Source organism: Camarhynchus parvulus, unplaced genomic scaffold (assembly GCF_901933205.1).
Source record: "Camarhynchus parvulus unplaced genomic scaffold, STF_HiC, whole genome shotgun sequence".
NCBI lineage: Eukaryota > Metazoa > Chordata > Aves > Passeriformes > Thraupidae > Camarhynchus > Camarhynchus parvulus.
The window spans coordinates 102,757-115,012 of NW_022148545.1; the positions used below are offsets into that span (position 1 = coordinate 102,757).

The 12,256-nt window shown below is 60.4% G+C and overlaps 1 protein-coding gene across 2 annotated transcripts; it reads right to left on the reverse strand.

Moving 5' to 3' along the window:
* Positions 1–4,220: 4,220 nt before the first annotated feature.
* Positions 4,221–10,077, reverse strand: UBE2S (ubiquitin conjugating enzyme E2 S). Of its 2 annotated transcripts, none has more exons than XM_030970659.1 (5): positions 9,890–10,077; positions 9,061–9,084; positions 8,240–8,357; positions 6,839–7,029; positions 4,221–5,763 (listed from the first exon to the last, which is right to left on the reverse strand). In XM_030970659.1, the coding sequence occupies exons 1-5, from the start codon at positions 9,890–9,892 to the stop codon at positions 5,470–5,472; spliced, it is 630 nt and encodes a 209-aa protein (XP_030826519.1). In that variant the 5' UTR covers positions 9,893–10,077; the 3' UTR covers positions 4,221–5,469. The 2 variants fall into 2 exon arrangements, with proteins under 2 accessions (XP_030826519.1, XP_030826518.1); XM_030970658.1 differs by having other exon boundaries at positions 8,240–8,387.
* Between the last annotated feature and the right edge of the window lie 2,179 nt (positions 10,078–12,256).

The following is a 12,256-nucleotide window of genomic DNA, read 5'->3' on the forward strand; positions in this document are numbered from 1 at the left end:
GATGATGAGGAGGAGGAGGAGGAGGAGGAAGAGGAGGAGGAGGAGGAGGAGGAGGAGGAAGAGCCTGGGGGAGAGAAAAGGGTGAGAGGAGTTGGGCACCGAAAATGGGGGAAAAGGGAATTTTTGGGTCCTGGGATTTGGGGGAAAATGAAGGTTCTGGGTCACAAAATGAGGATGAGGAAGGTTCTGGGTCCTGAAATTGAGGGGAAATGAAAGTTCTGGGTCCCAGAATGAGGAGGAGGAGGAGGAAGATTCTGAATCCTTAAATGGCGAGGAAGAGGAAGGTTCTGGGTAGCGGAATTTGGGGGAAGAGGAAGGCTTTGGGTCCTGGAAGGAGGATGAGGAAGGTTCTGGATCCTGGAATGGGGAGGAAGAGGAAGGTCCGGGATGCCGGGAGCAGGAGCAGGAGCAGGAGGATGAGGAGGAGGAGGAGGAGGAGGAGGAAGGTTGAGGAAGGTCCCGGAGCTCCGAGGAACGAGGATGAGGAAGGTCCTGGACCCCCGAAAGGAGGAGGAGGAAGATCCCAGGCGGCCGGAAGCGAGGCTGAAGAAAATCTCACACCCAAGCGATGAGGATGAGGATGAGGAAGGTCCCGGATGGGAAGAACCACGAGGCTGAAGAAGATCCTGAACCCCAAAACCAGGAGGAGGGGAGGAGGAGGAGGAAGATCCCGAACCCCCAGACGCGAGGATGAGGAGGAGGATCCCGGACGCAGCAATGAGGCCGAAGGCCCCGAGGAGGAGGTGAGGAAGGAGACGGAGAAAGTTCCAGAGCCCGAGGAGGATGAGGATGAGGAGGGGGAGGGGGAGGAAGGCTCCCCCGGGGGGTCCTTACTGGAAGGTTCCGGAGCCGCGGCCGAGCCCGAGGATGAGGAGGGTGAGGATGAGGAGGGTGACGAAGGCTCCTCTGCGGGCCCGGCCCCGCTGCCGCCTTTATCAGGGGGATTTGGGGGGATTTGGGGGGGAGGGGATGAAGGTGATCCCGGCTTAGCGGGGGGGGAGGGGGGGGGCACGTGGGGGGGGGAGGGGCAGCGCCCAACCCCCCCCACCCCCAACACACACCGGGGCTGGGGGCGGGGAACTCCCCGAAACGGCACAAATTGACCCAAAAATGCCCCAAATGAACCCCACAAAAATACCCCAAATTGACCCCAAAATCCTCCGAATTAACCCACAAAAATGCTCCAAAGTAACCCCAAAATCCCCCGAATTAACCCCACCAAAAATGCCCCAAATTGACCCAAAATCCCCCGAATTAACCCCACAAAAAATGCCCCAAATTGACCCCAAAATCCCCCGAATTAACCCCACAAAAAATGCCCCAAATTGACCCAAAATCCCCCGAATTAACCCCACAAAAAAATGCCCCAAAATCTCCTCCCCCTCACCCCAGAAATGCCCCAAATTAACCCCAAAAATCTCCTTCCCCGGACCCCCCAAATTATTCCCGAATTCCCCTCCTGCCCCGCTCCACGGACCCCCCCCAAAATCCCTCCAAAATTCTCCAAAATTCTCCAAATTAACCCAAACTCCCCCCACCCCCCTAAACCCCTCCCCAAATTAACCCAAAAATCCCCCTTCTTTCCCATCCCAAATCTCCCCAAATTATCCCAAAATTCCTCCTCCCCCCGCCTCACCTGACCCCCCAAAAATCTCCCCAAAATTTCCCAAATTTACCCTAAAATTCCCCCTCCTCCCCCACCCCCCAATCCCGGACCCCCGGAATTAACCCCAAAATCCCCCAAATTAACCCAAAATTCCCCCTCCCCCCACCCCCCATTCCCGGCCCCCCCCAAAATCTCCCCAAAATTCCCCAAATTGACCCAAATCTCCCCAAACTGACCCCAAACCCCCCCGGGGTTCGCCCCTCCCCCCCCGCACGTGCCTCCCCTCCCCCCCCGGGGGCGGCAGATGGCGCGGGGGAGGGGAGGGAGGGGGGAGGGGTCATTAAAGCCTCATTAACGTCGGGGTTAATTAATCACGGGCTGGGGGGGGGTGTAAGGAGGGGGGAGGGGCGGGAACGGGGGGGTGGGAGAGCGGGGGGGAGGAGAGCCCAGGTGAGCCCAGGTGAGCCCAGGTGAGCCCAGGTGTGCCCGGGGGTGTCCGGTGACAGGTGAGCCCAGGTGTGGTAGGGCCTGAGTGTGCCCAGGTGAGCACAGGGCCCAGGTTCGGTGAGCACAGGTGAGCCCAGGTGTGCCCGGGTAGCCTGAGTGTCGGTGAGCCCAGGTTGCCCAGGTGTCCCGGGGGGCCTGAGTGCCCAGGTGAGCAAGGTGAGCCAGGTGTGCCAGGTGAGCCCAGGTGAGCCCAGGTGTGCCCGGGTAGGGCCTGAGTGGCCCAGGTGAGCCCAGGTGAGCCCAGGTGTGCCCGGGTAGGGCCTGAGTGTGCCCAGGTGAGCACAGGTGAGCCCAGGTGTGCCCAGGTGAGCACAGGTGAGCCCAGGTGTGCCCGGGTAGGGCCTGAGTGTGCCCGGGTGAGCCCAGGTGAGCCCAGGTGTGCCCAGGTGTGCCCGGGTGAGCCCAGGTGAGCCCAGGTGTGCCCAGGTGAGCACAGGTGAGCCCAGGTGTGCCCGGGTAGGGCCTGAGTGTGCCCAGGTGAGCCCAGGTGTGCCCAGGTGTGCCCGGGTAGGGCCTGAGTGTGCCCAGGTGAGCCCAGGTGTGCCCAGGTGTGCCGGGGTAGGGCCTGGGTGAGCCCAGGTGAGCCCAGGGGCCCAGGTGTGCCGGGAGGGCCTGGGTGAGCCCAACGAGGTGCCCAGGTGTGCTCAGGTGAGCACAGGTGAGCCCAGGTAAGGCCTGAGTGTGCCCAGATGCGCCCAGGTGTGCTCAGGGCGGGTCCAGGTGTGTCCCAGGTAAGCTCTGGGACTACCCAGGTGTGCCCAGGTGCTCCCCTGACACATCCAGGTGTGCCCAGATGTGCTCTGGCCAAGGCCAGGTGTGCCCAGGTGCCCCCAGGTGTGCCCCTGACACATCCAGGTGTGCCCAGGTCAATCCCCAGGTGAGCTCTGTCCATCCCCAGGTGCCCCCAGGTGTGCCCAGGTGCTCCCCTGACACATCCAGGTGTGCCCAGGTGTTCCCAGTCGTGCCCAGTTCCATCCCCAGGTGTTCCCAGGTGTGCCCAGGTAGGGCCTGAGTGTGCCCAGGTGTGTCCAGATCCTGTCCAGGTGTTCCCAGTCGTGCCCAGTTCCATCCCCAGGTGTTCCCAGGTGTGCCCAGATGCTCCCCTGACACATCCAGGTGTTCCCAGGTGTGCTCTGACCAAGGCCAGGAGTGCCCAGGTGTCCCCAGATCCATCCCCAGGTCGATCCCCAGGTGTGCTGAGGTGTTCCCAGTTGTGCTCTGTCCATCCCCAGTTCCATCCCCAGGTGTTCCCAGTTGTGCCCAGGTCCCATCCAGGTGTGCCCAGTTGTGCTCTGTCCATCCCCAGGTGTTCCCAGGTGTGCCCAGATGCTCCCCTGACACATCCAGGTGTTCCCAGGTCCCACCCATGTGTGCTCTGTCCATCCCCAGGTGTGCCCAGGTGTGCTCTGACCAAGGCCAGGTGTGCCCAGGTGCCCCCGGGTGGGCTCTGTCCATCCCCAGGTCCCACCCAGGTGTTCCCAGGTGTGCCCAGGTCCCACCCAGGTGTGCCCAGTTGTGCTCTGTCCATCCCCAGTTCCATCCCCAGGTGTGCCCAGGTGTGCCCAGGTGCCCCCGGGTGGGCTCTGTCCATCCCCAGGTGTTCCCAGTTGTGCCCAGGTCCCACCCAGGTGTGCCCAGTTGTGCTCTGTCCATCCCCAGTGTTCCCAGGTGTGCCCAGTTGTGCTCTGTCCATCCCCAGGTGTGCCCAGGTGTGCCCAGTTGTGCTCTGTCCATCCCCAGGTCCCACCCAGGTGTGCCCAGTTGTGCTCTGTCCATCCCCAGGTGTGCCCAGGTGTGCCCAGTTGTGCTCTGTCCATCCCCAGGTCCCACCCAGGTGTGCCCAGTTGTGCTCTGTCCATCCCCAGTTCCATCCCCAGGTGTGCCCAGGTGTGCCCAGGTGCCCCCGGGTGGGCTCTGTCCATCCCCAGGTGTTCCCAGGTGTGCCCAGGTCCCATCCAGGTGTGCCCAGTTGTGCTCTGTCCATCCCCAGGTGTTCCCAGTTGTGCCCAGGTCCCATCCAGGTGTGCCCAGTTGTGCTCTGTCCATCCCCAGTTCCATCCCCAGGTGTGCCCAGGTGCCCCCGCCCCGCCCCCGCCCCGCACGCAGCTCTGTTACAAAACCAAGCCTTTAATGGGATTTTCGGGGGGAATTTTTTGGGGGCGCTTTTCGCCTTTTTGGGGCTTTTCCCACATAACTTAAAATAACTTAAAGCGGGGGAGGGGCGGCCCCGCCCCCCCCGCCCCCCAAAATCCCCTCCCCCACCCCCCAAAATGGGTCTGGGGGCTCCGGGGGGGGCCAAAAGGGGGGTTGGGGTTCCCAAAATGGGTCTGGGGGCATCAGGACCCCTAAATTGAGTCTGGGGGAGGATCGGGACCCCTGAATTCAGTCTGGGACCCCAAAATGAGTCTGGGGGTGCTTTGGGACTATGGGACCCCCCCAAATTGAGTCTGGGGTCTCTCTTCTCCCCCCTGCAACTGAATCTGGGACCCCCAAAATAAAGTCTGGGGTCTCATTCCCCCTCCAAATTGAGTCTGGGGTCTCTCTTCTCCCCCCTGCAACTGAATCTGGGACCCCCAAAATAAAGTCTGGGGTCTCATTCCCCCTCCAAATTGAGTCTGGGGTCTCTCTTCCCCCAACTGAATCTGGGACCCCCAAAATAAAGTCTGGGGTCTCATCCCCCCTCTCCAAACTGAGTCTGGGGTCTCTCTTCTCTCCCCGCAACTGAATCTGGGACCCCAAAAGAGTCTGGGGTCTCATCCCCCCCATAACAAATTGAGTCTGGGGTCTCTCTCTCCCCCAACTGAATCTGGGACCCCCAAAATAAAGTCTGGGGTCTCATCCCCCCTCTCCAAACTGAGTCTGGGGTCTCTCTCCCCCCAACTGAATCTGGGACCCCCAAAATTGAGTCTGGGGTCTCATCCCCCCATACCAAATTGAGTCTGGGGTCTCTCTCCCCCCAACTGAATCTGGGACCCCCAAAATAAAGTCTGGGGTCTCATCCCCCCTCTCCAAACTGAGTCTGGGGTCTCTCTCCCCCAACTGAATCTGGGACCCCCAAAATTGAGTCTGGGGTCTTAGATATGCCCCCGAAATCAAGTCTGGGGTCTGTCAGCCCCTCCCCCCAAACTGAGTCTGGGGTCTCAGTCCCCCCATCCCAAATCAAGTCCGGGGCGTCTCCCCCATCCCCAAATTAAACCTGGGACCCCCAAAATCGAGCCCGGGGTCTCTCAGCCCCCCCAATTGAGTCTGGGGTCTCTCTCAGCCCCCCCAATTGAGTCCGGGACCCTCAAACCGAGCCTGGGGGGGGTCTCCCCCCCCCCTCCCCCGCCCCCCACCCCGGAATTGGGTCTGGGGTCTCAGAGCCGGCGCAGGGCGCGCTTCTTGTCCCCCTTTTTCTTGGGGGGCGCCTTCCTGTCCCCCGCGTGCTTTTTGGGGACGGGGCCGTCGGGGGGGCCCGGGGGGGCGGCCGAGGGCCCCGGGGGGGGGTCGCGGTTTGGGGAGGGGTCCCTGGGGGGGGGGCCGCGCGCGTGGATGTCGGTGAGCAGGCGCGCGCGCGCCGCGAAGCGTTCGAAGTCCTCGAGCAGCAGCCGCGCCGCCTCCTCGTTCAGCGCCGACTCGGGGTTGGGCTGGATCAGCAGGCATTTGATGGTCTGGGGGGGCAACGGGAAAATGGGGAGGGGGCGTCGGGGGGGGGCGCGGTACAGAGAAACGGGCCCCGAAAAAATCCGGGGGAAAAAGGGTTAAACGTGTCCCCAAAAACTGCCCCAAATCCCGCCGGTTTCTGCGCCAGAACGGCCCAAAATCGACCTTTTTCCACCCCGATTGAAGCCCTACAGTTATTGAGAAGCCCCAAACCCCCCAAACCTGCCCCAAACCCACCCCAAACCCCCGCTCCCAGTTCCCTCCCAGTATATCCCAGTTATCCCAGTCCATTCCCAGTGCGCACCAGCAGCATGTGGCGCAGCCCCAGCTCGGCTCTCCAGTCCATTCCCAGTATAACCCAGTCCATAACCCAGTCCCCATTCCCACTCCCTCCCAGTCCATTCCCAGCCCCTGTCCCAGTATAACCCAGTCCATCCCAGTATAACCCAGTCCATTCCCAGTATATCCCAGTCCATCCCAGTCCCTCCCAGTCCATTCCCAGTCTATCCCAGTGCTCCCAGTGCGCACCAGCAGCACATGGCGCAGCCCCACGCTCTCCGCCTCCCAATACCAATCCATTCCCAGCTATAACCCCAGTGCTCCCAGTCCATTCCCAGCCCTTCCCAGTATATCCAGTCCAATCCAATTCCCAGTCCGGTCCCAGTATACACCAGCAGCACGTGGCGCAGCCCCAGCTCGGCTCTCCAGTCCATTCCCAGTATAACCCAGTGCATTCCCAATATAACCCAATCCATTCCCAGTCCATCCCAGTATAACCCTGTCCATTCCCAGTCCATTCCCAGTCTATCCCAGTCCATCATCAGCAGCACGTGGCGCAGCCCCAGCTCGGCTCTCCAGTCCATTCCCAGTATATCCCAGTATAACCCAGTCCATTCCCAGTCCCTCCCAGTCCATTCCCAGTCCATCCCACTATGACCCAGTCTATCCCAGTCCCTCCCAGTCCATTCCCAGTCTAACCCAGTATAACCCAGTCCATTCCCAGTACATCCCAGTATAACCCAGTCCATTCCCAGTCCATTCCCAGTATATCCCAGTATATCCCAGTCCCTCCCAGTCCATCACCAGCAGCACGTGGCGCAGCCCCAGCTCGGCTCTCCAGTCCCGCTTGAGCACGTTGACGCAGATCTCGCCGCTGGGCCCCACGTTGGGGTGGAAGATTTTGGTCAGGAAGAATCCCTTGGGCGGGGCGGCCGGGAAATCCTTGCCCAGCACGAGCTTCATGCGGAACAGGCCCCCGGCGTACGGGGTGCCCTCTGGGGCAGAAATATGGGAAAAACATCACAAAACCCCCAAAACCCAGCCCAAAAACACCCAAAACCCAGCCCAAAAACAGCCCAAAACCCCCGGTGTATGGGGTGCCCTCTGGGGCAGAAATATGGCAAAAACATCACAAAAACCCCCAAAAACCCAGCCCAAAAATCAACCCAAAACCCCCGGTGTACGGGGTGCCCTCTGGGGCAGAAACATGGCAAAAACATCACAAAAACCCCCAAAAACCCAGCCCAAAAATACCCAAAAACTCACCCCAAAACCACCCAAAAACTCAGCCCAAAAACACCCAAAACCCACCCCAAAAACACCCAGTATACAGGGTGCCCTCTGGGACAGGAACGTGGCAAAAAATATCACAAAAACACCCAAAAACCCACCCCCAAAAACACCCGAAGCATACCGAGAACCCACCGCATGGGGACAGGAATACAACAAAAAAATATCACAAAAATACCCAAAACCCACCCCAAAAACACCCAAAAACCCCGGCGTATGGGGTGCTCTCTGGGACACGGAACACAAAACATCACAAAAACCCCCAAAACTCACCCCAAAAACACCCAAAAACCTACCCCAAAAACACCCAGCATACAGGGTGCCCTCTGGGACAGGAACGTGGCAAAAATATCACAAAAACACCCAAAAACCCAGCGGAAAACACCGAAAATTTTGGCTGTATGGGGTGCCCTTTTGGGGTATATAATTATGCAAAAAAACATCACAAAAACACCCAAAAACCCAGCCCAAAAATACCCAAAAACCCACCCCAAAAACACCCAGCATACGGGGTGCCCTCTGGGACAGGAATGCGGCAAAAAATATCACAAAAACACCCAAAACCCACCCGAAAAACACCCAAAAACCCACCAGCATAGGGGGTTTTGGGCACATTTTGGGACATTTTGGGGTATTTTGGGCAAACGTTTTACACCCAAAAACCCCACCCCCAAAAGGCACCTGCAGGGGGGTGGCCCCCAGGCAAACACAGACACACATACTTTGGGATATTTTGGGGATATTTTGGGACATTTTTGGGGTATTTTTGGGCTGTTTTGGGCCCCGTACCTGGTCCCTCGATGGCCACCTGCAGGTCGGTGACGCCCCCAGGTTTCACAGGGGTATTTTGGGATATTTTAGGGGATATTTTGGGGAATATTCTGGGGTATTTTTGGGCTGTTTTGGGCCCCGTACCTGGCCCCTCGATGGCCACCTGCAGGTCGGTGACGTCCTCGTCGTTGGGGAACACCTTGATGCCGTCGGGGGGGTCGGCGCTCAGCAGCGACACCTCCCGGCAGAGCAGCCGCAGCGTCTGGGGGGGCAGGTTCTCGGCGTTGGGGGTCTGGGGGCGGGGGCAAAATGGGGTCAGGGGGGGTAAAATGGGGGGGGTCAAAATGGGGGGGGGTAAAATCAGGGGGGGTCTGGGGTTGGGGGGTAAAAATGGGGTCTGGGGGGCAAAATCGGGGTCTGGGGGGAAAATCGGGGTCAGGGGGTAAAAAAAGGGGGTCGGGGGGCAAAATCGGGGTCGGGGGGGCAAAAATCGGGGTCTGGGGGGCAAAATGGGGGTCTGGGGGGGCAAACATGGGGGTCAGGGGGGTAAAATGGGGTGTGGGGGGGCAGGTTCTCGGCGTTTGGGGTCGGGGGGGCAAAAAGGGACGGACTTGGGGGGAAAATGAGAAAAAACGGCCCAAAAATGAGAGATTGGACCCCCCATGAATGTTAAAATCGCCTGGAATTGGTTAAAATCATGGGGAATTGGTTAAAAAGGAAAAGGGAGCCCCAAAATCGGGGGTTTACCCACGGGGGGTCCCCAACATCGCCCCCTCCCCATAAAACCAGAGCAGGATGAAAATTGGAGCCCCCAAAAAAGAGAGCTCAGAATTACCCCAAAATGTTCAAATTCACCCCAAACCCCCAAAGCAGGGCCAGGAGGGTCCTCCTGGGGTGGTTATTGGGGGAAAAGCCCCCAAAAACCCCGAATTTGGGGTCATTCCCCACCCCAGGCCCTCACTCACCTGCCAGGCGCCGCCTCGGGGCTCCTGGGGGGACAAAAATGCAAAAAATTCGGGGTGAAAAGGCCTCAAAAAGGCCCAAATTCACCCCAAAATCCCCCCGCAGCTCCCCGACCTCACAGAGCCCCAAATCGCCTGGATTTCCCCAGAATTCACCCCAAATCAACCCGAAATCTCAAAGTTCCCCCCAAATTCCCTCCTGAATCCCCCTCAATTCCCCACACGAAGCCCAAATTCCTTCAAAACTCCTCAAACTCCACCCAAAACCCCTCAGAACGCCCCAAATCCCCTCGGAGATCCCAAAATTCCACCCGAATCCCCTCAGGATCCCCCCAAAATCCCCTCAGGATCCCCCAAATCCCCTCAGGATCCCCCAAATCTTCTCAGATTCCCACAGAGCTCCCGAAATTACGCCCAAACCCCCTCAGAACCCCCCAAAAATCCCTCAGGAACCCACAAATGCCCTCAGAACCTCCCGAACTCCCTCAGAACCCCACAAATCCCCTCAGGATCTCCCAAATCCCCTCAGAATCTCCCGAACTCTCTCAGGACGCCCAAAACCCCCTCGGAACCCCCCAAAAATCCCTCAGGAACCCACAAATACCCTCAGAACCCCACAAATCCCCTCAGGATCTCCCCAACTCCCTCAGGACGCCCAAAACCCCCTCGGAACCCTCCGGGCCCGGCCGAGGCCTGCACGGGCCGGACGCCCCCGGACCAGGCCCGGAGCGGCCTCACCGCACTCCGGGACCCCCAGACCGCCCCAAAATCCCACCAGGGACCCCCCAAACCCTCCCAGGACCCCTCAAAGCCCCCTCCGGGCCTGCCTCACCATGGCGCCGGGCTGGGCCCCGGCCTGTGCGGGCTGGCCCGAGCAGGAAGCGGCTCCCTGGGGGTGTCCCGCGGCTCGTGCGGGGGTCCCCGCGGTGTGGGGGTGACCCCTGGGGCGGGGGGAGGCCGGGGGTCGCCCCCTGTCCCCTCCCCCGGCAGCGCGGTCCCTCCTCCGGCGCCGCCGCCCGCCCGCCGCGCTGAGGGCTCCCCCCGCCCGCGCCGCCGCCTTTATCACCTCGGCCGCGCTCAGGCCCCGCCCACCGGCGCGACGACCAATCAGCACCGCGCGGTTTGCGCGGCGGCCAATCAGCAGCGAGGGAAAAGGCGGGCTGTGCGCGCTGATTGGCGGATTCGTGAGGGGAAGGGAGCGGGGGGCGGGGCCTCGACGCCTTGTTTGCGCCGTAACGGTTGGCGGAAAGGGGCGGGGCCGCCGGTTTGAACGGCGGTGATTGGCGGGCGCGGCGGCCAATGGGAAAATGTGAACCGGAATAGATAACCGGGATTTCCGGGAGGCGGGGCTACTTGTTATTAGCGTGTGGAGGGACCAATCAGAGCGCGGGGTTTGCGTTATTGGCATGTGGAGCGACCAATCAGAGCGCGGGATTTGCGGGGCCCCCAAAATTCCCCCACAAGAACTCTCGCGAGACCCCCAAAATCTCCCCCAAAAAAGCCCCTCCCTCCCCAAAGCCCCCCCAGACCCAAAATCCCCCGAACTGGCCCCAAATCGGAGGCGGGGGGGGCAGGAAACGTCACTTTATTCCCCTCCCCCCGCCCCTCCCCCACCCCCGGGAGGGGCCGGGCCCCGGGGGGGGGAGGGGCGGTGGGCGGGGCTCTAAGGCACGTGGGGTCACGGGGAGGTCACGGGGTCACGGAGGGGTCACGGGGGGGTTCGGGGGCTCCCCTCCCCCCGCTATGGCTTCGGTGCAGGCGTGACGTCATCGGGGAGGAGGGGCGTGTGTGTGTGACATCATGGGCGGGCCCAGCCCGCTGTGACATCATCAGGGGAAAGGGGCGGGGCCTTGGCAGTGATCGGTGACATCATCGTTGGGTGGCTCCGCCCCTCGTGGTGACGTCCTGGGGGGAGGGGGGGGGCGGGGAGGAAATCCACAGTGCTGACGTCATGGGGGCGGCGTGACGTCATCGGGCAGGGCTGTGACATCATCGGCTGCTCTGGTGGGGGTGGGGAGGCTGTGACGTCATTGTCAATGGGTGTGACATCATCGTGGGATTGTGACATCATCATTGGGTGTGTGATGTCATCAGCACCATGGGCGGGGCTGTGACATCACCAGCTGCCATGTTTGGGGGTGTGACATCATCGGCTGCGTGGGCGGGGCGGTGACATCATCATCAGGGCTGTGACGTCACCACGAGGCCGTCGAAGGGGCTGTGACGTCATCGCTGGCGACGTCATCGCCACATTGAGTCTCATTTTAGGGCTATGACGTCACCGAGCGTATCTTTTTGGGGTGATGACGTCATCATCGTGACGTCATCACCAGGTGTCTGACGTCATCACCGGGGACCCCGACCCCCCAGGTTGGGGGGGGATCCCCAGAATTCCAGGGGATTTCCCCAAATCCGGGGATTTCCCCAATTTTGGGGATTTCCCCACTCCGGGGCCCTTTTGGGGATTCCCTCCCTCATTTCCGGCGTTTCCCCAGTTTTGGCCGTTTCTCCCCAAATTTTCCGCCTTTCCCCCCGTTTTTTACCTTCCTCTCCCCCCCTCGATTTTAACCCTTTCCCCTCTGGTTTTAACCCTTTCACCCCCAATATTCCCCATTTCCCCCCGATTTTCATTTTCCCCAAATTCTCCCCATTTCCCCAATTTTAACCCTTTCTCCCCAATTTTCACCATTTCGCCTCGACTATAACCCTTTCCTCCCCGATTTTTGCCCAATTTTCCCCGGTTTTTTCCCCGATTTTTAACCCTTTCCTCCCCCATTTTCTCCATTCCTCCTCTGATTTTAACCCTTCCCTCCCCCCCCCCCCCCCTCCCATTTTTAACCCTTTCCTCCTCTACTTTCGCCATTTCCCGCCCCCGGATTTTTACCCGATTCTCGCCGTTTTTTCCCCGGTGTTTTTGCCCGATTCCCGCTGATTTTCCCCCCGGTGTTTCCCCCCCGATTCTCGCTGTTTTTCCCCCGGATTTTTGCCCGATTTCCGCCGTTTTTCCCCGGATTTTCCCCCGGTTTTTTGCCCGATTCTCGCCGTTGTTTCCCCGGTGTTTTTGCCCGATTCCGGCTGATTTTTCCCCCCGGTGTTTTTGCCCGATTCCCGCTGATTTTCCCCGGTGTTTTTGCCCGATTCCCGCTGATTTTCCCCCCCGGTTTTCTCCCCGATTTCCGCCGTTTCCCCCCGGTGTTTC